This window comes from Myodes glareolus, chromosome 5 (assembly GCF_982192425.1).
Source record: "Myodes glareolus chromosome 5, mMyoGla1.1, whole genome shotgun sequence".
In the NCBI taxonomy this organism is placed as follows: Eukaryota; Metazoa; Chordata; class Mammalia; order Rodentia; family Cricetidae; genus Myodes; species Myodes glareolus.
In genome coordinates, this window is record NC_142030.1 from 26,701,822 (window position 1) to 26,724,672 (window position 22,851).

At 42.1% G+C, this 22,851-nt stretch overlaps 1 protein-coding gene across 2 annotated transcripts in view; it reads right to left on the reverse strand.

Moving 5' to 3' along the window:
- Dcp1a (decapping mRNA 1A) overlaps positions 1-22,851 on the reverse strand; it is a 53,848-nt gene that overhangs the window by 12,336 nt on the left and 18,661 nt on the right. Inside the window, exons 4-6 of one of the 2 annotated variants that reach the window (XM_048421278.3) lie at positions 15,779-15,845; positions 6,194-6,332; positions 415-528 (exon numbers count right to left, since the gene is read on the reverse strand). In XM_048421278.3, the coding sequence (XP_048277235.3) occupies positions 415-528; positions 6,194-6,332; positions 15,779-15,845 (320 nt within the window). The remainder of the gene's footprint in view (positions 1-414; positions 529-6,193; positions 6,333-15,778; positions 15,846-22,851) is intronic. The other variant, XM_048421279.3, reaches the window with a different exon arrangement.

Genomic DNA, 22,851 nt, shown 5'->3' on the forward strand with positions numbered 1-22,851 from the left:
TCAGAGTGCTGTAACGAGACGGGGACTAGGTGGGCAAGGAGATGACAGAACTGGAGGCACAGGCAGATGCCAGGCAGAGTCTTGTGGGCCATTACTATAAGTGAGACAGGACCCCATGGGAAGCTGTAAAAGCAGAGGTACGAAAGCTAGGCTTTAGCAGGCTCATCCCGCTCTCTGGCTGAGCACAGAGAAAGGAGGCAGTGTCAAGAACAAAGCCAGGGGACTAGAAAGGAGGCTGCTGCACGGTCCAGATGAGAGTTTCATGGGCCTGGGAAAGGAGCTGGGGACATGTCATTATGATGTCACACATATGATCTGACAGACAAGTGATGAACCAAGCTTGCACGGTGGTTCAAATCCTAAAATGTCACTGCTTTGTTACTTTGACAAGGTCAGGACTTCAGCTGTACAAACCTTATCGTGTAACCCAGAGGGTGTCTCTTCTAGAGTCTCGGTGCTTCCCAGATTGGAGAGCTGAGTGCTTGGCTGTAACCCAGGGCTGGAGATATTTGAGCCGCCCATCTGATTCTTGGAAAAGAATTAAAAGAAAAAGTCTATCATCTGAAAAAGGACTGCTGTCTAAAATTTGGTTTACATTTGAAGTTATCAAAAAATTCCTTAATTAAAAAACAAGCAAAAAACCCCATAATGTTTCTAGTAATTCTTATAACTTCTATAAAATTTCTATAAAGTGAAGAATCTATGTCTCTGTATGGTAGCTCCAACCATTTTGGTTTTAATTACTCATTTTAAGAAAAAGATGTCATTTTCCTACCAGATTTTTCCATAATTTAAGTTACACAGGACACCCTTAACTGTTGGGAGCCATAGCTCGACCTGCATGCCCCCTCTGACAGCCCGCTGAGATCATGCCCCTGAGCACGCCAAGAAACCAGCAGTTTGTTCTCTGCCATGGCTTTGTCATTTAGAAATGCTACATAAAGTAGACTAGAGGGCTGGAGAGATGGCTCAGTGGTTAAGAGCATTGCCTGCTCTTCCAAAGGTCCTGAGTTCAATTCCCAGCAACCACATGGTGGCTCACAATCATCTGTAATGGGGTCTGGTGCCCTCTTCTGGCCTGCAGACATACAGACAGACAGAACACTGTATACATAATAAATAAATAGTAGTGTTTACAAAAAATAAAGTAGAATGGAATACAAGCACAGCACTGGCTTCTGACACATGGCATAATGCCTTTAAGGTTCATGCAAGCTAATTTATATTACCAACAGCTCGTTCCTTTTCAAATGCCAAGCATACAACATCTGGATTATTTTCACCTTTAAAGATTTTTATTTTACGTGTATGAGTGTTTTGTCTACATGTATGTATGTAACTGAACCAGTTGCTCTTCTGTAAGAATGGGTGCTCTTGACCACTGAACCACCTCTCCAGCACACTTTCAATTTTAAAAGCTGTCTGTCTATGTGTAGCAATCACGCGTATGGACATGGGTGAACACCTGTGCAGAAGGAAGCCAGAGGAGGATCTTGGGTCACTCCCTCTCACAATGAACCTGGGCTCACTCTGGTCTCACTGTTTTGGCAAAACAGGTTGGCCAGCAAATCCTTAATTTTTAAGTCAAAATTCTGAAGCCTCTGTTCCTCCATCCCATCTGTACCTGTTGAGGGTACAGGCTGACATGACATGCTTTTTTATGGGGGTGATGGGAATCAAACACTTGTCCTCACACTGTACACTAAACTGTCTGACACACTGCAACATCTCCCCAGTCAGTCATGAACACAGCTTGAATAACTGTGCAGACGAGTTTCATCTCACTAGAGCAGATGCCCAGGCAAAGACAAATCAGGGTATAATTGGCAAATATTGTTTTCTTCTAAAAGTTCCCTTCCTTCCTCCCTCCCTCTCCTTCCCTTCCCTCATTTCCGATTGACTTTGAATTCATGGTCTTTTTGCCTCAGTCTCCTAATGTTCTGAGATTACAGGTGTGACAACCACACTCGACTTAGTTTTTTCTTGTGCATGTACATGTGGTTTTTGGGTGCAAATGTGTATCTATGAAGCTGGGGTTGACGCTGGATGTCCTCAGGTGTCATGCTCACAGACTCTGCTATGCTGGACAGCCACCAAGTCGCAGAGATCCTCTAGTCTCTTCCCCCCAGCACTGTCCTGAACCCAAAGCACAGCTGGGGGTCCAGCTCAGGTCCTCATGCTTGCGTAACAAGCACTGTACTGCCATCCTTCCAGAACTAGGGATCAGCCTGATGTTTCTTTCCATTTAGATGTACAAACCAGTCTGAGCTGAATTTTGAATTAGATGCTACAGTTTGGTTAAAATTCATTTTATATGGACGTGTATGCATATGGACACCCCAATCCATTTCAATACCACTTAAATTTGAACTTGCTAAAAGTGACGTTGCACTGGGCATGGTGGTGCACTCTTTTGATTCCAGCACTCACAGGCAGGCAGATGTCTGTGAGCTCGAGGCCAGCCTGGCTTACAAAGCAAGTTCCAGGACACATAAGGATGTTACATAGAGAAACCCTGTCTCAAATAACCAAAGCCAAAAACAGTGATGCTGCAAGTGAAAATATTTTGTTATTAAAAAGAATCTTTGGTTGGTCCTGGGTTCAAATCCCAATACTGAAAAATAAACACAAGGCAATGCAACATACACAAGAATCCTTAAAGATGACCACTGATGGCCATGCAGTTATGATATTTTGGAAACCTAAGTCACACTTTAGAGATTTGTTCCAGCTTTTGTTAAGTACTGTCTATGTCAGGATAACAATAAAAACAAACAGCAAAACAAGAAACATCTCCAAACTTCACCACACAACAGAACAATTCTAACAAGAAAAATAAAAGTTAATTTTCTTGATATTATACTTTTCAGAAACATGCTCAACAGAGGACTAGGGACTCAAATATTAACTGAATAGATAGAATGTTGCATTTCTCCTATTCAAATGATAATTCTCATATTATTTCAGAACATCAGACTAGCCTGAAACTTACTAAGTAACTAAAGCTGGTCCTGAGCCCTGACCTTCAGTCTCTGCCTCCTTGGGATCAGAGGCATGCGTTACTTTGCCTACTTCCAGAACACATTCAACCTGTGTCACCCATCTGAGGTAAGGTGAAAACGGTCTGTAAAAGGCCATGAAATATTTTAATCTAACAGGGCCTTCATCAGTCACTCAGGAACATAATGCTGCCCCTAAGAAACACTTCAAAGCAGAAGGTACAATGCTCAGACCCAGGGGTACCTCGTGGGCACCTTAGTAGCCAGCTGATCTGAAGCACCTGTATAAGGTCTTTGCTCAAAGTCCATTTTCTGCGTTGAAGATGGCCACCAGCCATAAAATTTAGTAGGAGATATGTCCAATCACAAACAAATGTGTTGAAGGATAATTTTTATAATATTCCGTAAAATCTTTGAGGAGGTTCAATCCCCAGTATGACAAACGGGGTGTAGTGGCACATGCCTGTAGTTATAACACTTGGGAACTGGGAGCAGAAGTCCAAGGTCTTCCTTGGCTACACAATGAGTCTGGAGCCTCGCCTAACGAAAAATCTTCTGATTTATTAATTCTATTTCAAGTAATTAATCTTAGGAGAAGATTAATGTGATATATAGTGATTTAGTTACAGGTCTGTATTGCTGAGGTCTTAAGAACAAGACTTAAGGCAGGCAGTGGTGGCCCATATCTTTAATTCAAGCACTTGGGAGGCAGAGGCAGGCAGATTCTCTATTGAGTTCTAGGCCAGCCTGGTCTACAGAGCAGGCTACACGGAGAAACCCTATCTTGAAAAACCAAAAAAGGCATAAAGAGAAATCTAGGATATTGTTTATGTAAAGTTCCATCTGGGAGTGGTAGTTCACTCCTTTAATCCCAGCAATGTGGAGGCATAGGAAAGCAGATCTCTGTGAGTTCGAGGCCAGCCTGGTCTATAGAGTAAATTTTAGGACAGCCATGACTACACAGAGAAACCGTCTTGAAAAACAAACAAAAAAATCCTAACATACATAAACAAACTACACACTTGGACAGAATTTTGGAAGGATACAAGAATTATCAATGATTATTTCTAGCTGGCAGAATTACTACATTCCCTTCCTTTTGTTTACTACTTGTTTTCTATAGCATTATGAATTGTTTGCCTGGGAAAAATAATGGTATTCCTACATTTAAGAACAATTAAAAATACTGTTCTTAAATTTTTTTCTCACAAAACTTGGAAAAAGGAATCAAAATCCAGGATTATGTCCTGTGGCTAGAAGCAATGCAAACTGGGCTAGCTATAAATTCAGTGGTTTTAGCTGTCTTTCATTACATGAAATATTTGTGCTGCTGTGGTAGTGTGCAGTGTGATTTCAACAGTCAGGAGGCTGAGTCAGAAGGATCACTTGTTTGAGGCCAGCCTGGGTTAGACTGAGACCCTACAAAAAGCGGAGGGGAAGAGATGATTATCTTCTATAAACTGACTGAACAGTGAGGATTTAGAATTGAAAGTGAATCTCATTAAACCTGAGGCTTTGCCTATCCTTCCTGCCCTTGGCTGCCACTCTCTCAAGTCTACTAAGAAGACACAGGAGACCGTCTGCCTCCGTGCTGCTGGGGAAGAGTCATTCACACACTAAGATCCAGAGTCATTTCTAGTAGCAGCTCCGTATGTCAAAACAGGCAAACAAGGCAGAAAGCAGAGATTTTATTAAGGAAGCTCTGCTTATTTACAGTCTTTAAAAACAAAAAGAACCCTAGAAGTAAAATGTTAAAGATTTAACAAATCTTCAAGCATTTCATTTGAACCTAACTTTGGATAACATCTTATGTATTCCAGCATTTTTTTTTTTAATAGAAGATGCTTTCTGTATGATTTGCTTTTGCAGTAATTGAAAACAGAAACTGTATCAGATTTTCGGATTGTGCACTTGACACTAGTGTTCCTAGTGTCTAGGGATTGGGTGCAGGAGTAGAGAGAATGCTCGACTCCAGGAAAAGTGCTAAAAGATTTAAAAAAGACTTCTTTCCTTTTGTGTTCTTTTGCTTCTCAGCAGAGATGTAAACCAAGGCCACTTCTCGCAACATCTGCCCTACTCGGCAGTATAGTTTCTGTCTTAAAGGGACTGTGACCAGTTACCATTCAGGCAGTAATGATCAGCTAACGAGAACTGCACAAGGGATTCTGAGACGAGATCTATGGAAAATTAGTTAACCTTTGGACCAAGCCAGACGACAGTAACAAAAAAAATAAACAAACCCCAAATTTTATTTTTATTTGATTTTTTTTAACAATCATGATTTAGCCAGTTGGTGGTGGTGCATGCCTTTGATTTCAGCACATGGGAGGCAGAGCCTGGTGGATCTCTGAGTTAGAGGCCAGCCTGGTCTACAGAGTTCCAGGACAGTCAGGGCTACACACAGAAATGTTGTCTCGAAAAGTAAAACCTAAACCAAAAGAAAAACAAAACAAAACAAAAGTAAAACTAAACAGACAGCTAGATGTGATGGCACACACCTTTAAACCCAGCACTGGAAGGCAAAGGTAGGTGGATCTCTGTGAGTTCAAGGACAGCCTAGTCTACAAAGAAGTTCTGTGCCAGTCACGACTACGTGGTGAGACCCAGTCTCAAAAAAAATCAAAACAAAAAACAACTAGGAGACAAAATATTCCCAAATCACCCCCCACCTCCCCAAAAAGAAAGAAAGAAAGAAAAAAGTCACACCTTCAAACAAGAGATAGATAACACCGAATTTTAGAAACACATTTGGGTAAAATTCCAAACGATAGGCTCAATTACAGAACACAAACGTGCCATTTACTATTAAGGGGCACAAATTACCAGACTGTTTTCAAAAATCCACATAAATCCCCAAGGCCATCTAGCACTGAACAGGACTGCAGGAGGAGGCGCTGTGACGCTTTCCCTGAGATACCCGCTGAGCACCAGCCTCCACCCTCCATGACCATCTTCTCCACAGTAATGCTATGATGACCACGGGAACAGAGAATGAATTGTATGATTTCCTCTCTAACCACGTACTCGGAGGGAGGCAGACTGTCCTCAGTCTGTTAGGTTTGATCTTGTAGACCCTGTTCTTTTCTAAACTAAGGACTGCTGCGGGCACTGGAGTGACGCTGCCCATCTCTGAGACTCCAGCAGGATGCTCTCTCTCCTTTGGTATTCCCTGGTCAGCACCCAGAGAGCCTTACCCTCTCATACTCATCCTTGGCTCTGCTAAGCATCTCCAGGATGTCGATGGGCCTCTGGTCGCTGCAGCCATTGGCTTGGCTGGGACTCTGTTTATCTCGAGCAGCCTGCTGGGATCGCCGTGTCTCCTCTTCTACCACACTATAGGAGGAGAAAAGGGTTTCAGAAAGGCCACTTCACACAACTGGACTCCAGGACTCTCTTGTCAACTTTCCAAGTAAGAGTGTCACAAGACACTGTCCTTGCAATAGATAAAGAACCTTGGTTGCCTCATTCCAGAAAATACCTGACTTAACCATGTCACCATCTTAGTCACAACAGTGAACATCCCCGTAAGTAGACAAAAATAGAACCCCTTTCTGGAGGTGGTAAAAATAGGTCCATTAGGAAATCCGTTCAAGCATCTCCTTTTCTCCCACAAGTAACTCAAAGTCAGTAGGAATAAGTGGTGAATGGAGATTACTAAGACATGGAAAACTGAGCAGGATACTGTGAACTAGCCTTGAAAATGGCTGTTGGTGAATGCTCTACAAGCAGATAAAAGGTTCCACGCTGAATGAGTGACCAAACTCAGGGTAGTTATGGGTATGTATTATATTTTATTGGCACTATTTAATTCTTTTCTTTTAAAATATTTATTTATTTATTATGTATACAATATTCTGTCTGTGTGTCTGCCTGCAGGCCAGAAGAGGGCACCAGACCCCATTACAGATGGTTGTGAGCCACCACGTGGTCTGGGAATTGAATTCAGGACCTTTGGAAGAGCAGGAATGCTCTTAACCTCTGAGCCATCTCTCCAGTCCCTTAATTCTTCATTTTAAGTTCCGCAAGGCAAAAGTCTCAAGTTAAGAATGCCACGGACAGGGTTGGGGTCTTCAACTCTTTTTATAGGCTTACACTTTAAATAACACCCTTGCTCCTCCTTGCATCCTTCACCAAAGAAAAGGTTTGAAGCCACTGAGCAATTTCAGCAAAATTGTTAGGAACTAAAGGCTGGATGGGGACCACATGGGTACTTTATTTCCTGTATAGATTTTAATAATGCAACTAATTAAAAATACATTCAGATTTCAGTTACAAACTACAAAGACTAGGCCTTCCTGCCATGAGATTTTATAGGTGCAAGTCGCACATGGTAGTGTTAACTGAGATCTCACGGGCAATGACTACAGCGAGTCAAACAATTCAGTAGCAAAAGGCTCATTTTGAAAGGACATGAGAAACAGGAGAAACAGGAGCAGCAGAAATAAGGCTAAGTTGTTCAGTGTCACTTAGGACAGCCTGCCCAAGACTCCCATGTGGGACACAGCAATGACGGTCATCAGTTAACACTAGGTTAAACAATACTGCGTCTTTAAAAGACGGCAGCGCTAAGTAAGACTAGAGACATAGCTCAGTTGCTATGCAAATCATTCTTTGCAAGCGAGTTGGAGCTCCAGAACTTACATAAAAAAGATGGGGGCTGCCCAGCGGTGGTGGCCCACACCTTTAATCCCAACACTCCGGAGGAGGCAGAGGTAGAGGAACCTCTGTGAGTTCGAGGCCAGCCTACTCTACAGAGCGAGTTCCAGGACAGGCTCCAAAGCTACACAGAGAAACCGTGTCTCAAAAAAACCATTAATAAATAAATAAAACCCCAAACCAAACAAACAAACAAAAAGCTGGGAGCTGGTTCAGTCGGTAAAGTGTTCACTGTGAAGATATTAGCATTGGGATCTTCAGCACCCATTTAGAAGCCAGGTGCAGCAGTGTGCTCTTGGAATCCTATTGGGAGGGAGAGTGGAGACAAGACAGACCAGACCCTGGAATTCACTGGCCAATCAATCTACCTGAATCAGTGAGGGGCAGGTTCAGTGAGAAACTGTCTCAAAAGACAAGGTGGAGGAGGATAGAGGACAACATCTGCTTGACATTAACCTCTGGCTTTTACCTGCATGTGCACACACATACGTGTACACTCACATTCAGATACAAATACACAGAACAATGTGATGGTGCATGCTTGTAACTCCACAGTAGGGAATCAGAGGCAGGTAGTTTCTCTGGGACTCACTGGTTAGCTAACATAGCTTGCTTGGTGGGTTCCAGGCCAGTGAGATCTCAAACTCATAGAGATCCACTTGCCTCTGCCTTTCGATGGGATTAAAGGGGTGCGCCACCACCATCTTATTTTTGAGACAGGGGCTTCCTATGTAGCCAAGGCTAGCCTCCAAAGACTTGTACTTAAGCCTTCTGAATGCTATTATAGGCATATACCATCATACCCAGTTGCCACTCTGAATTTATATACATAAAATTAATTTATATGTAAGGGCATTTTGCCTGCATGCATGTCCATGCACCACATGTGTACCTGGTGCCTACTAAGGCCAGAAGAGGTTGTTGGATCACTTGGAGCATGTGAACTGCTATATGGGTGCTGGTCTTTTGGAAGAGCAGCCAGTGCTCCTAACCACTAAGCCATCTCTCTGGCTCCTGTTCTAATTATTATTATTACTATTAATATTTATTTATTTATTATGTATACAATATTCTGTCTGTGTGTATGCCTGCAGGCCAGAAGAGGGCACCAGACCCCATTACAGATGGCTGTGAGCCACTATGTGGTTGCTGGGAATTGAACTCAGGACCTTTGGAAGAGCAGGCAATACTCTTAACCACTAAGCCATCTCTCCAGCCCCCATTATTTATTTTTTTTAAAGGAGAGAGTCTCACTATGTAGTCCTGGCTGAAACTCACAATGTTGATTATACCGGCCTTGACCCTGTGATCCTTTTGCTTCTGACTCTCCACTGAAGATTATAGGTGTGTGTCATTGTGTCTGGCTCCACTCTGTGTGTGTGTGGTACACACGAGTGTGTAGGTATCCATGCCCATGCATGCTCATGCAGAAGCTCTCTCAGAAGAGTCCCTAACCTAGGAAGCTCGCCGTTTCTGCTAGGCTAACTGGTCAGCAAGTTCCTGGATCTGCTTGTCTCCACCACCAGTACTAGGGATTGTACCTCAGATCTGATGGCGAACGCAAATAAAGTAATCCCACACTAACTCCGAATTGAGTATAAGAAGGGGTTCTTTATTTAAAGGGGGACTCACAGATCACAGTCCTCTGCACAAACGGGGAACAGGAACTGAATCCAGCATCCAGGTGAGAGAGGAGAGAGTTTGTCCTCAGGTTAGGGACATCAATTAAGGGGAAGGGTTGATGATAACTGGTATAGGGTGTGGGTTGGGGTAGAAATTTTGTAAGCTCGAGGATCTCACTGTTTAAGACATTTTGTATATTGATACAATTTTAGGATATACACTATACATTTTGACTCCTGATCAAGATACTTATATTGTTTACATTTTGAGGTTATTGACCTCATTTGCTACACAGTTGTTTAAAGATTGTTTAATACTCTAATATGAAGTCTTAGTCTTTAAGCTGTACAGGTATTAAGTATTATAGGTCAATAGTCATCCATGTCTGTCATACTTAAAGTTAGACTAATCAGATTCTTTACATACATAGAGATTGTATTCCACATAAATAGGTAATCTCCAACCACTTCAAAGAACTGTAGAATATGGCATTTAAATAACTTAGGGTTCTGTTGACGTGAGACATTGCCTCTGGCAGCACCGATCTATTCCGAGACAATGATGAGCATTGAAGACACTTCACTTGGAGTTTTTTTTCTTCTTGGCAAAATTGGCCTTTGGGTAAGAAACTGCCAATGCCTTGACCACTGGCAAAATGCATGGTGTCTGGACTGGACAAACAGGATACAAGAGAAAAAGACTGCTAAACCTTGCCAAGACAGGGAAAGACGGTTTTGAAAAATTTTCTGCCTCTGAAAATGGTCTTCAGTTACTCTAGGCCTTAGCTAAAGTTGGTTGCTTCAATGTTGCAAATGAGACTTTGGCCAGTTGTCTCTGTCATTTACTATACATTTTGGAAGTTGTTTGATTGCACTTCCTGCCTAATCAAGTAATATTATCTCCCTTCTCAGGTCTTCGATGGAGTTGAAGATTAGATAGTCAGAGTTACTTTCCTCTTATGGCTTAGCCAAGCCATTTCTAATACAAAACTTAGACTCCTTAGGATAGAATTATTGAAAACATTTAGCTTATGTTTCTTGCTTAATATTGTTTATGCTGGTTATAATTCTATTTTTATACCTTTTTCTACTTGATATGTTTTTATACTTAATATCTGTCCTTATTGTACATAGTTTTGTATTGGGTTGGGAACTCTCTTAGACAAAAAGGGGGAGGTGATGGGGAATTCCCTTCAGCCAATGGCCTTTGAGAGGCTGGACCAGGCTGGGTGTGGCTTTGGGCACCAAAAAGGTAAATGTGTCTCTCTTCCCGCCCCCCCCCCCCCCCGTCTGTCTGTCCTTCTCTCTCTCTCTCTCTCCCCTCGATGCTGGATTCAGTTTCTGTTCCCCGTTCATGCAGGACTATGATCCGTGAGTCCCTGTTTAAATAAAGAACCCCTTATTATACCCAATTCAGAGTTAGTATGGGATTACTTTATTTGTGTATGCCATCACAGGTCCTCAAAAAGTCACTATCAACTGGGCACCCTTTAGTCACTGTTTTGGGACACAAAGTTTCCCTCCTCCCATAGCTGAGATGTGCTGTCATCCAGGCTGACTGGACCTGTGATCTTGGTTCAAAAGGAATATTATCTAATAATACCACTGTTCACCCACAGAACAGACCATGCCAGGAAGCTAGGGTGGTATGGAAGAAATGCACACAAAAGAGCACTGGTCTCTTCCAGTTCAAACTTAATGGGCAATACTTTTTGCGATGGTCCGAATGAGAATGGCTCCCATTGGCTCATGTATTTGAATGTTTGGTGAGTTGGTGAAACTGAAGGTGTAGTGATTTGAATGAAAACGGCCTATAGGGAGCGGCACTAGTAGGAGGTGTGGCCTTGCTGGAGGAAGCCTGTCACTGGAGGTGGACTTTGGGGTTTCAGAAGCACAAGCCGGGCCCAGTGTCACTCTCTCTTCCTGTTGCCTGCTGATCTAGATGTAGAACTCTCAGCTACCTTTCCCAGCATGCCTACCTGCCTCTATGCTTCCCGCCATGACAATAATGGACTAAACCTGTGAACTGTAGCCAGTCTCCATAAAATGTTTTCCTACTTTTATAAGAGTTATCATGTTTGGCTGGAGAGATGGTTCAGTGGTTAAGAGCACTGGCTGCTCTTCCAGAGGTCTTGAGTTCAATTCCCAGCAACCACATGGTGGCTCACAGCCATCTACAAGGGAACCTGATGTCCTCTTCTAGCATAAAGATGTACATGCAGATAGAGCACTCTCATTCATATATATCTTTTTATCTTTTAAAAAATAAAAGAGTTGCTGTGTTCATGGTGTCTCTTCACAGCAATAGAAACCCTAACTAAGACAGAAGTATAAAGTTTTCCTAAAGTTCAGAGAGTAAAAAAGCCACACTGGCCAGCCTTACAGACCAGGCAGTGGTGACACACATCTTTAATCCCAGTAGCCACACTAGTTTGCCATAGAGACTGCGTGGCACTGGTGTACGTTTTTAATCCCAGCCCCAGAGAGAAATATAAAATGAGAGGAGACAGCTCATAGCCATACCCTCATTCTGAGATTCCTGGAGGCAGAATCACCATTTCGGACTGAGGTAGAGGTGAGAACCAGTGGCTGGCTGTTCTGCTTTTCTGACCTTCAGGTTGAACCACAATTTCTGTCTCTGGGTTTTTATTAATCGTGCTACAGAAGTATTAAGAGGTTTAGCCTTGTCAGAGGAGGCATGTCACTGGGGGTGGACTCTGAGGTTTCATTCTCAGCCCATGCTTAGTCTGTCTGTCTTGCTCTTATAGATAAGATGTAAGCTCTCAGGTGAGCATAATGGTGTACATGTTTAATCCTAGTACTCACCTGGGAGGCAGAGAAAGGTGGATCTCGGAGTTCGAGGCCAGCCTGTGCTACACATTGAGTTCCAGGACAGCCAGGGCAACGTAGAGAGACTATCTTAGGGTTCCTATTGCTGTGATAAGACACCATGACCAAAGCAAACTGGGGTGAAAAGGATTTACTGTGCTTATTCTTCCACATCACTGTTCACCACTGAAGGAAGTCAGGACGGGAACCTGGAGACAGAGCTGACCAGAGCCCATGGAAGAGCCCTGCTTACTGGCTCACCCCAGTGCTTGCTCAGCCTTGCATCTTTGTTTTGTTTTGTTTTTGAAACAGTTTCTCTGTAGCTTTGAAGACTGTTCCACTGCTAGTTCTTGTAGACCAGGCTGACCTTGAATTTTCAGAGATCTGCTTGCCACTGCCTGGCTTCAGCCCGCTTTCTTATAGAACCCAGGACCAGATGGGTACGGTGCATGCCTTTAATCCCAACACTTGGGAGGCAGAGACAGGTGGATCTTCGTGCATTCAAGGCCAGCAAATTCTAGGATAGCCAGGATTATATAAAGAAACCCTATTTTGAAAACCAAAAACAAACAAAAAAATCCAACCCAAACCATGCTCCCCTCACTACCAAAAAAAGAACAAACCCAAACCAGGACCACCAGTGCAGGGATGGCCCCATTCACAATGGGCCTGGCTTTCCCCTATCAATCCCTAATTAAGAAAATGGCCTACAGCTTGACCTTACTAGGTATTTTCTCAACTGAGGCTCCTTTCGCTCTGATGATTCTAGCTTGTTATCAAGTTGACATAAAACTAGCAAGCATAGAGACCCTGTGTCAAAAACAAAACAACAAAACCCAACCCTCCCAAAAAACCCCAAACAAAACCCAAACAAAAACAAAAGGCACTCTAGCACCATGCCTGCCTGCTCCCTCGGTCCTTGCCGTGATGTCACGGATCTAGCCTTGGAAGCCCTAAGCCCCAGTAAATGTTTTTCTTCTGTAAGCTGCCTTCACTATGATGTCTCTCTTCAACAATGAAAAGTAAGTAAGGCACCCTTGCCCCTCTCCCTTCTCAAACTCCAAAAGCATGCACCTAAGATAGTAAGATCAAGACTAAAACACACTTTCTCAATCTCTCCAAAGTCTATATAGTCATTTCTGAGCAAACAAGTTAAAGGGTTGTTTATTTGTTTGTTTTTTGAGGGGGGAGGTTTCAAGACAGGGGTTCTTTGTGTAACAGTCCTGGCTGTCCTGGAACTGATCGACCTGTCTCTGTCTCCTGAGTGCAGGAATTAAAGGCATGTGCCATCATGTCTTGTTCCAACATTCTAAGTTTTAAGGTTTAGAATTTTGTCTTTGACCAAAGACAGCATCTGAATTTTAGATCTAGTATAGGTTTAGGTAGTCACTCAATTTCCCATGTGGCCTCTCAGCTTTAAGTTAAAGGATTTTTATTATATTGTGGCTATCAGAGAAATTCCAAGAACTGAACCTAACAGACTGTGAACTGACAGACTTGCTTTGTTTATTGTGGGTGCTGGAAACTAAACCCAGGGCCTGCCTACACATTTGCCAATGACCTTCATCTTTAGCCCAAATTCACTTGTTTAAATGTGCAAGATGCCAAAGTTTTAGTAGCATTAGTCAATGGGGTGACAGTCCGAACTACACAGGGAACAGAGGCACATGCAGGCAGACAGACAACAATGAAAGACGTTTTTGCCCCCACCCCCCTTCTCCCTTTTCTTCAATCTTTGGTGACCATTTCTCCAGAGTTAGTGGCACCATTTGTGAGGCATTCTCTTCAGATATAAATAGGCCAGCCCTCAAAAAGTCACTATCAACTGGGCACCCTTTAGTCACTGTTTTGGGACACAAAGTTTCCCTCCTCCCGTAGCTGAGATGTGCTGTCATCCAGGCTGACAGGTTGACTGTAAAATCACAACCTTTCCCTCGGCACTGGGAAGCTGCACAGACAGCTGCAAGCACTCCAGTAACTCAATTCCCTTTGCTAGTTCCCTATCTATTTCCAGGATCAATGCAGTCTTTTCAGATGGGCCTTCTGTCTTCAGCTCCAAAACCCACTAAGGTTAGTGTCTGGAGTGCCTCCAAGGCCCTCAGAAGAAACTTCAGTAGTTGTTAGAGCTCAAATAGACAGACTCTCTCATTCGGGACTAAATACTCTAATTCGACAGGAGAAAATATAAATGTATTAATATAGTCCAAAGTTTAAATACACCTGCCACCTTTACAAAACAGCAAGCTACCAAATAAATGCCTTGGTTGAGATCATGAGGCAGGGTCCCAGGATCTCAGAGCTAGCATGTCCTCTGTCCATGCTAGCCCATGCTCCTGACCTCCTCTATATCATACCTACAAGCAGGAGCAGAATAAATCTTTACCTCTATAAACTATGAATGCCATTATTGAAAAGTAGAATAACTTTACAGAAAAAGTATTTTAAAAAGAAGTGTTTCTAGAAAGCCAACACTCCGTCTAGTAAGACAGTCAGTTGACAGGCAGCAAAACCCTCCAAGGTACAACGAGCAGTAAGCACAACAGGTCTGTCCTGCAAGCTCACAGCAGAGCAAATGACAGAACAGTAGTGGATAAGCACTCAATCAGGCCACACCAGTAGTCCTGGGTTATAACCTGATCTTTGTATGTGTACTTTCTAACAACATGTAAACATGCCTAGAATTGAGGCTACTAGGTTATTATACTTTCAGGATGATTAATTAACACAGTTAAAAAAAAATCAAGACTATTTCCCTCCAAATACACAATTACAAATCTTTAAGAGAGTTAACAGAATTTGGATTTGGCAGAAGTAAGAGTTCATTGCCAATTCAAGCAAAAACTAAAGAGGACATACACCAACATATGCCAGAACACACTACTCACTGCACGCTTTCCTCTAGTTCTAAATCACCACACACCCCATCTAGCACTATAGTGTCCTGGGTTCCCAGAATTCAGACGGGCAGTCTTGCACTACAGTCACTCAAGAGGTGGCTTCTACAGGCTAGCACAAGGACAAGAAGCCATCCTTTGGATCATTAATTCAACAGAAATTATTTTCTAGATTTCAAGATTGTGAGTTTTAAATATCTTTTGGAAAACAAACTGTAGATCAAGACTTGCTAAACCCAGCCTGTGCTCAAACCAAGTTCATCTAAAGAATACGTAATCTGTATCAAGTTAGCGAACACAGTACCACTCCTTACACTAAATTGGCACAGTCACTGTATATGGCGGTCAGGCTGTCCCCTGACGTACCTGATGCTCTCTGCCAGGCAATCTGGCAGCTGTAAGCACAGCTAAGTACCTGTTCACCTGAACTGTCCGTAGGACTGGATACAATGGGTAAATGCTACAAGGGAAACTTTCAAATCCTGAAAAAATGGTGTTGACATTAAATCATTAAACAATTACATTTGCAGATAACAATCACATACATAAATCTAATGTGTACACAACACAGATGAAAATGAAACAGACACTTGTAAATACACAGGGATCAGTAGTAGTATATTTAATTTTTAGAAAAAAAATCTGCCTTTGTCACACTTTTAGCAGTAAAAGGAAATTAAGAGGGATATATATTAACTAGGAGATGTTAGTATTGAAGAGAAGTTGGGATCAGAGTAATGTTTTATCTTTCATTAATCTATGGAATATATATACTTACTCAGCCATGAGTTTTGCTATGCGGTGACAGTCATTCTTGTCATAAAACCAGATACTGTATATTGACACTTGCAAAACAAAGAGAAAAAAAGAGATAAGCATAAAGTTTTCAAGTTTGAGTACATGAACAACATAATACTGGATTTACCATCAGATCCTCAAATTATTAGTAATCCCTCTAAAGGAAAAAAAGGATAAAATGAAGCACAAAACCTCTTCCCCAGAAGTCCATCAAAACCAGGACAGGTAAAACATTCAGGATGTTAAAAACAAAAACCAAGTGAGGTATGGTAGCATATTCCTATAAGCCAGCCTGGGCAACTAAGTAAGGCTGTCTCAAAATAAAATTAAAAATCAGTCAGGGATATAGTTCAGTGATGCTTAGGTCATCCTAGTAAAACACACACACACACTCTGCCAGTAAATATCAGTGTTTGGTAATGCTTAGATCACTCACAGTAAAGCACACACTCTCTCTGTCTCTGTCTCTGTCTCTCTCTCTCTGCCACCAAATATCAGTGTTTGGTTAGAACTTCCAGCTCACTCTTGCTTGATCTGGAAAGCCTCATCTCTTCCTCCTCCAGTCCCTCTTCAAACCTTGCCCTCTCAGAATCTCCAACAAAGAAAGGTACCAAAAAAGCCCAGTTCCACATTCTTGGCAACTATTGCCACTTTCTCCCATGCTGCCACCAGCAGCCCAAGTCCCTACCTAAAGTGTTCAGCTTTTGACCAAATTTGGGCACAGACTCGGCCTGTGGTGAACACGTCATCACCCCTCCCCTTCAACCTATATAATCTCCCTGCTTTAGTTCGGGCGTATGGCTTCTCTAGCACTGATCTCTGAGACTGGAGAACCCACCTGAGAGTTGCTTTGCTCAAACAGACGTGCTGTTACACTTTTTAAATTCGGCTTAATCTGGCTTACTGTGTAGGTAGAGAAGCCTATTATTGGGGGGCAGAACACCTATTAATCAGATGCAGCATTACTTACATACTATCAAAAAAGAAAGACTGACAATTAACTAAGACTCAAACAGTATTGATGACTCCACACATGAGAATATAAAAATGTCTTAAGGTTACAATGAAAAGGTTTTAACAGAAAGTTTTAAAATAACTGCTGACCAACTGTCTACATTGGACACCAGCCAGTAATGCTTCTTTTGCCACCTTTTCTTATTCCCAGTATGGTGATCCATACAATTAAGGACTTCAACATTTTTGTTGCAAGATAACTGACTTTTAGCATTAGAGGTGGTGATATATAAATAAGTTTCTAAAGCAGTTTTTGGATATGGTGTGCAGAAATACTGAAGATGTAAGTCAAAGTAAACACATGGCTGGGAAAGGCCTACTGACTGTTCTAATGTACCACTGGGGGAGGGAGTCTATCATCCTGGAGATAACTCACTTGGACAGGAGCTTGAGGCGGTTGGTCTCACTACCCCACAGCCAGAAAGCAGAGTGATGGATGCTGTCTGGAAGTTAGGGCAGGTCTTCCCACACCAACCAACCTAGTCTAGCTAACCTAGGGCTGTCACCTAGGTGACTCTACGTCCTGGCAGGTGGCAACTGATACTAGCCACCACATCATCTAAAATATTTATTTTTTCTTAGAAACGATAGTGTCATTCTAGCCAGAAATCATTTCTATCTCTGTAAATACCAGTGGAACTTTTTTGTTAGTGCAGTACACCTGTATGGGAAGTTTTGGTTTTGTTTTTTAAGTTTTATTTTTGAGGCAGGGTGTTGTTTGTTTTGGTGTTTCTGAGATAATCTTGCAGTGTATCTCAGGTTGACCTCAAAACACTGATCCTTCCTCCTCTGTTGGTGTATGTCACCAAACTCAGATTTAGACAGTGTTTTGTTTCTAACATGTTGATTTATTTACTGTGGTACCGGAGGCTGAATCCAAACCTCTGCCTTCTTAACTATACCACAATCCCCAGCCCTGCAACTGATTTTGTGTGTTCTGATCTCGCATCTTGAGACTTACCAAACTCCTTTGTCAGCTTGCAGAGTTGTGTATAGACAATGATATCATTTGATTAGGGACAGATTGATTCCTATAAGTTTCAGTGATATTCTGAACAGCAGTGGTGAGAATGAACATCATTGTCTGGCTCTTGATCTCAGAGGGAAAGCATTTAGTCCTTTACCCCCACCGACAAAACTACTAGCCCTAAGTTTTTGTAGGTATGCTTCACCAAGGAACTGGATCACTTCTATTCATAATTTGAGTTTTTATCATAAATGGGACAATGGATTTTGCTGAATGATCTTTTAAAATTTTTTTTAAAAGGCTGGGTATGCTAGGCATGGAGCACATGCCTAGCTTGTGCAAGGCCCCACTCTCAAAAATAAAAACAACAATGAAAATGATATGCTATTTCCTCTTTAGCTTATTGACGTGGAAGACTACATTTGTTGATTTTCAATCGTGAAGTCAACTTCCGATATCTGGATGGTGCTCCCTTGGGCACTGAGCATACTTTTTAGATGTATTAACAGACTTGACATGTCAGTATTTAGTAGAGGATTTTGAGTCTATGTTCATAAAAGCACACAAGCTGGTAGTTTTTCATCTTTCTTTTGGTATTACTGTAATAATGGTCTTACAGAAACATCTGAGAAGTATTCCTTCTTTTCCTACTCTTAGAGACTAACATTAGTATCGATGCTTTTGAATTTCTGGTAAAAACAACCTGAGTCTGGATTTCTTTTTCAGGAACTTGTAAATTACAAATAAAATTTCTTTAATGTGGTTCAGTAATATTCAAGCTACCTATTTTGTCTTGGTTGAGTGCCACAGTTTGAGTTTTTCAGGAGTCATTCTATTTCTTCTAAGTCACCAAGTGTTTATGAATGTGAAGTTATTCATAAAACCTCATGTTTCTAGACACTTGCAGGATTCGCAATATTTCATCCCCCACCCCCACCTGAGACAACTTTGATATTGTTGAGACTGGGCCTCATTTTGTAGCCTATGCTACCTGGAATTCATGATCCACCTGTCTCAGGATCCCCACATCCTAAGAACTGTAAGCATGTGATGTGGCCCTATGTCAGCTCTCACTGTGTCAGTACTCCTGTGGGCTGTGCTAAACATGGCTTTATTTCACAGAACAAGCTTTCTGCTCCAGTGATTTCCCTCACTTTTTCTAGCTTCACTGATCTGTGTTCTTCGTGCTCATCGGTTTAAGCTTTGAGTTAATTTTGCATCTTTCTTCTTCCCTTGTCTTTTTTTTTTAAAGATAAGGTTTCTCATGGCCAGGCTGGCCTTGAACTCCTAATCCCCCCCTTCATTTACCAGGTGCTTGGGATAATAGGCATGTGCCAGCACACTTGGCAGTAGGAATTCAGAAGGTTCTCAGCCAGTGCTGCACAGAAAGGCAGACATTTCTCATGGCTTGCTAGGCCACTGAAACTTCTTAAAAATCATGTCCCAGGCCTGAATGGAGCCATAAGCCCCTCTGCCATTCCCATCCTGACTTCTTCCTGGAGGAGAGGGAGAACATCTCCCTGGTGGTCACTTCTTATTAGCAGAGCTTCCAATCCTTCTTGTCAGGTTTGCTTGGCTTCCCTAATAAACCTGGCACAAGTTCCATGCAATCTATGGGAGGCCAAGTCCACCTGGGCTACCTTCTGCTGCTTAGGCAGGCTTGCATCATGTTAAGACTGTGAGAGACATCTTCCTGCTGGGTTGGTCTGTGTGTCTGTCACAACCCCCATCACCTTCCTCTGGCTAGCCTCCAGAGTTCTTCATTGCTTTGCATTCTCTCCAGGTTTTACAGTTGTACTTATCAAGAAGAGACAAACCATTTGCTTGATTGTTCATGTAGTGTTGCATTTTTGTGGTTGGAAAACCGGAGTCTAAGAAAACAACTAGGTGGTTTATTAATAAACCATAGAAAAAGATTCACTTTAGGATTATAGCTAGATTACAGGCTGGTGCATCCCGAGAGCATGTTTGCCACCCCACACCTGGCACCTAGATCTCACTGCACTAGAAGTAAAATAAGACTAAAAAAAAAAATTTTTTTACATCTATTTATATCTGCGTCACAGCATGCTTATAGAGATCAGAGGACAACTTACAGGGAGCTGGTTCTCTCCTTCTACTACGTGGGTTCTGTGGCTCCAACTCAGGCAGTAGGCTTGGCAGTAAGTTCCTTTATATGTTGAGTCATTTTGTCAGCCCCATGACCACCCCCTTCAACACAGGGTTTCTCTCTGTGACAGCCCTGGCTATCCTGCTCCGCCTGCCTCTGCCTCCAGAGGTGAAGGTAGGAAGATAAAGTTTGAAGCAAACCTGGGTCACATAAAGAGATCTTATTTCAAGTTTTAAAAAACCCCTCTTAAATAATTAGATAAGCTTTGTAAAGATATTATTAGAACATATTGATCTATAAAGTCAATTGATAAAGGCTATTTATTTGCTGCATCCTGAATTAAGACCACCCTTCGGCAAGACTTCACGACAAACCACCTGATAATCCACTATTTAGTTTTCATAAAAGTTAAGCTGGATTTTTCTACTGTTACTGCTGTGTGAATTAAGATATTATTAAACAGAGCAAGCAAATGGCTTCATCTTAATGAATGGAGAACATGAACAAGAATTTTTTTTCCTACTCTGTTTACAAGGTTCCATGTTCTGGCATGGAAAACCCCCAACCGCATGAAAACTGCGCTAAACCTTCAGAGTCCCGTGTGCCCACAGATCCTTATGGCACTCGGGCACAGAGCTGCTCCCCATGCACGGGACCCATTTTTATTAAAGTGGTTCTTCTAGCCACAGAATTTCACAGCACTGCATGTGCTGTCAACGAACAGGAATTTTGTAATGTTTTATAAATAACGCAAATTAACAAATTAACTCAGTTTTGACACCTCAATGGAAGGACACTTGCTAGAGAGATGACGACAAATTATCTACTTTACTGGGTCTAGTAGCTGAATCTCACCCCACCACTAATTCAGAGCAAATCACACTAAGGCTTTCAAAGATTCCATATATGGAAATTACAGGCAATCACCTTTCTTTAAATATCCCTTTTCCCAACCTTGGCTCGGAACACCTAAAACACTAAAGCCCAGCTACAGAAGATTCCGGTTTCACATACTGCACATCTACGTCTGGACACAGACACGTAAGCTGCAGTGTGGCCAGAGCGCTTCTAACATGCAATGCATCAGGTATGGAGTGAAGCAAAGCTTTCTGGGTTAAAGGGCCCAGGATTCCAATTAAACAATTAGAATTTCAAATTGAAAACCAAAGTAATTTCACCAGAGCTGCCAGCTTAAGGCAAATCTTCATTTAAGTTACCTCTTCCTCTTTCAAGAATTTCAAGAAAGCAAAATTAGACATTCGCTTCTATACTTGTTCATTATCAAACAAACTGCCAAAAAAGAAGCAAGCACTTTCAAAGGCATGTTTGCAGAAGAAACACAGATAAGGAGGCCAGAACGATAGCTTAATGGGCAAAGGATAAGAGTCACACTCAATTCTGCCAGAAGCAGACCTGTAGAGGTTCAGAGACGCATCCAAGAATCAGTGCTGTCTGCCAACATATCAAAAGCTCAGTGCATGCAACTGGCAAGAAGGCTCAGGGAGCTGCCACCAAGCCTGTCACTGCCACCAGTGAGGAAAACCAGATAGTCAAGACCGAGGACCTTGTCTCTTAGCCCAAGCTAAGCGTTCTTACGAGAACCTACACTGAAAGGTCCTGCACACGCTGCCAACACTCCGTGCTGAGATGGCCTGAGCTAATCTCCCCACTAACTGTCCCACAGACTCAGGCTTCTGGCAAGGCAGTACTATTCTGCCACAGCAAATAATGATTTGTACCCGTTTCATAAACAGTTTTTCTCAAGATCAAGGGGAACCAGCTGATGAATAGCCACCACACATCTTGATGCTGGTCTCCAGACAGTCACAGGCCATGGTAGCTACTGAAAAGTCAGGGAGCAGGATGTGGTTCTGCTGCCCTTTCATGGAAACACCCAGACAAGCGTTTCTCCCACTTTTCAATTGGGGGCCTTTCCTTTAGAAAATGAAAAAAAAAAAAACTATTAAAAGCATTTGGATTATCTAAAATTGAGAAAAACGTATAAGCTGATGGGAAAAATGTTCTACTTCTCAAGAGTCCGGCATGAGGACTGAGCTACTTAGGATAATTTGATATTTTACTCAGCTTTATTTAAGCTGTATAGGGTACACACAAGATCAAGACAATTCAAAGTAATCTGGAGACTTGCCAAAGCCTTGAAGAATTCTAGAGCTACTGCAACTGACTCATTTATCATTTATACCTGACCCATTTTCTAAAATGATCTGGGAAGGCTGGTACTTTTCTTAATACTGAACCAAGTAAAAAAGGAGAGCTTCTAGTGGCAGTGTTAAGAGTTCTAAAACTTCTGAGGGCTGGAGAGATGGCTCTTAGGTAAGGGATTGATTGACCTAACCCCAATCCCTGGAATTCACATGGTAGAAGAGAACTGACTTCCTGCAAGATGTCTTCTGATTCTGCCATATTATCCATATGGTATTGGGCATACACAGAGAGGCACTTGCGAAGTTACACACACGCCCACGTGAGCACGCACGCGTGCATACACAATAACAAAAAACTAAGAAAAGAAAAAGATCTATGAATTTCTGGGCTGGAGATGTAGCTCAGTGATAAAGCACTTGCCTAGTAGGAGAAAGAGGAGAAAGAGAGAGAGGGTAGAGAAAGAGAGAAAGAGACTCCTGAGTTTAACTCCTTCCTACTACTGTGAAAACAAAAACCAAACCCCCAAAGTAGAAATAGTTCTAAAGACATAAAGACGGGCTGGAGAAATGACTCAGTGGCTCATTGCTCATACAGTTCCTATGACCCTTACACCTCCAGGGGCTCTAACGAATTCTGACTTCTGAGGGAACATATATACATACATGACACACATATACATATGACACATATAAACTCAATCAGACACATGTAAATAAGATTTACAGACACGAATATTTCTTATAATAGGAAGCAAAAAAAAAACAACCTAAGAAAATTGGCTTTCAGTATAGTCAAA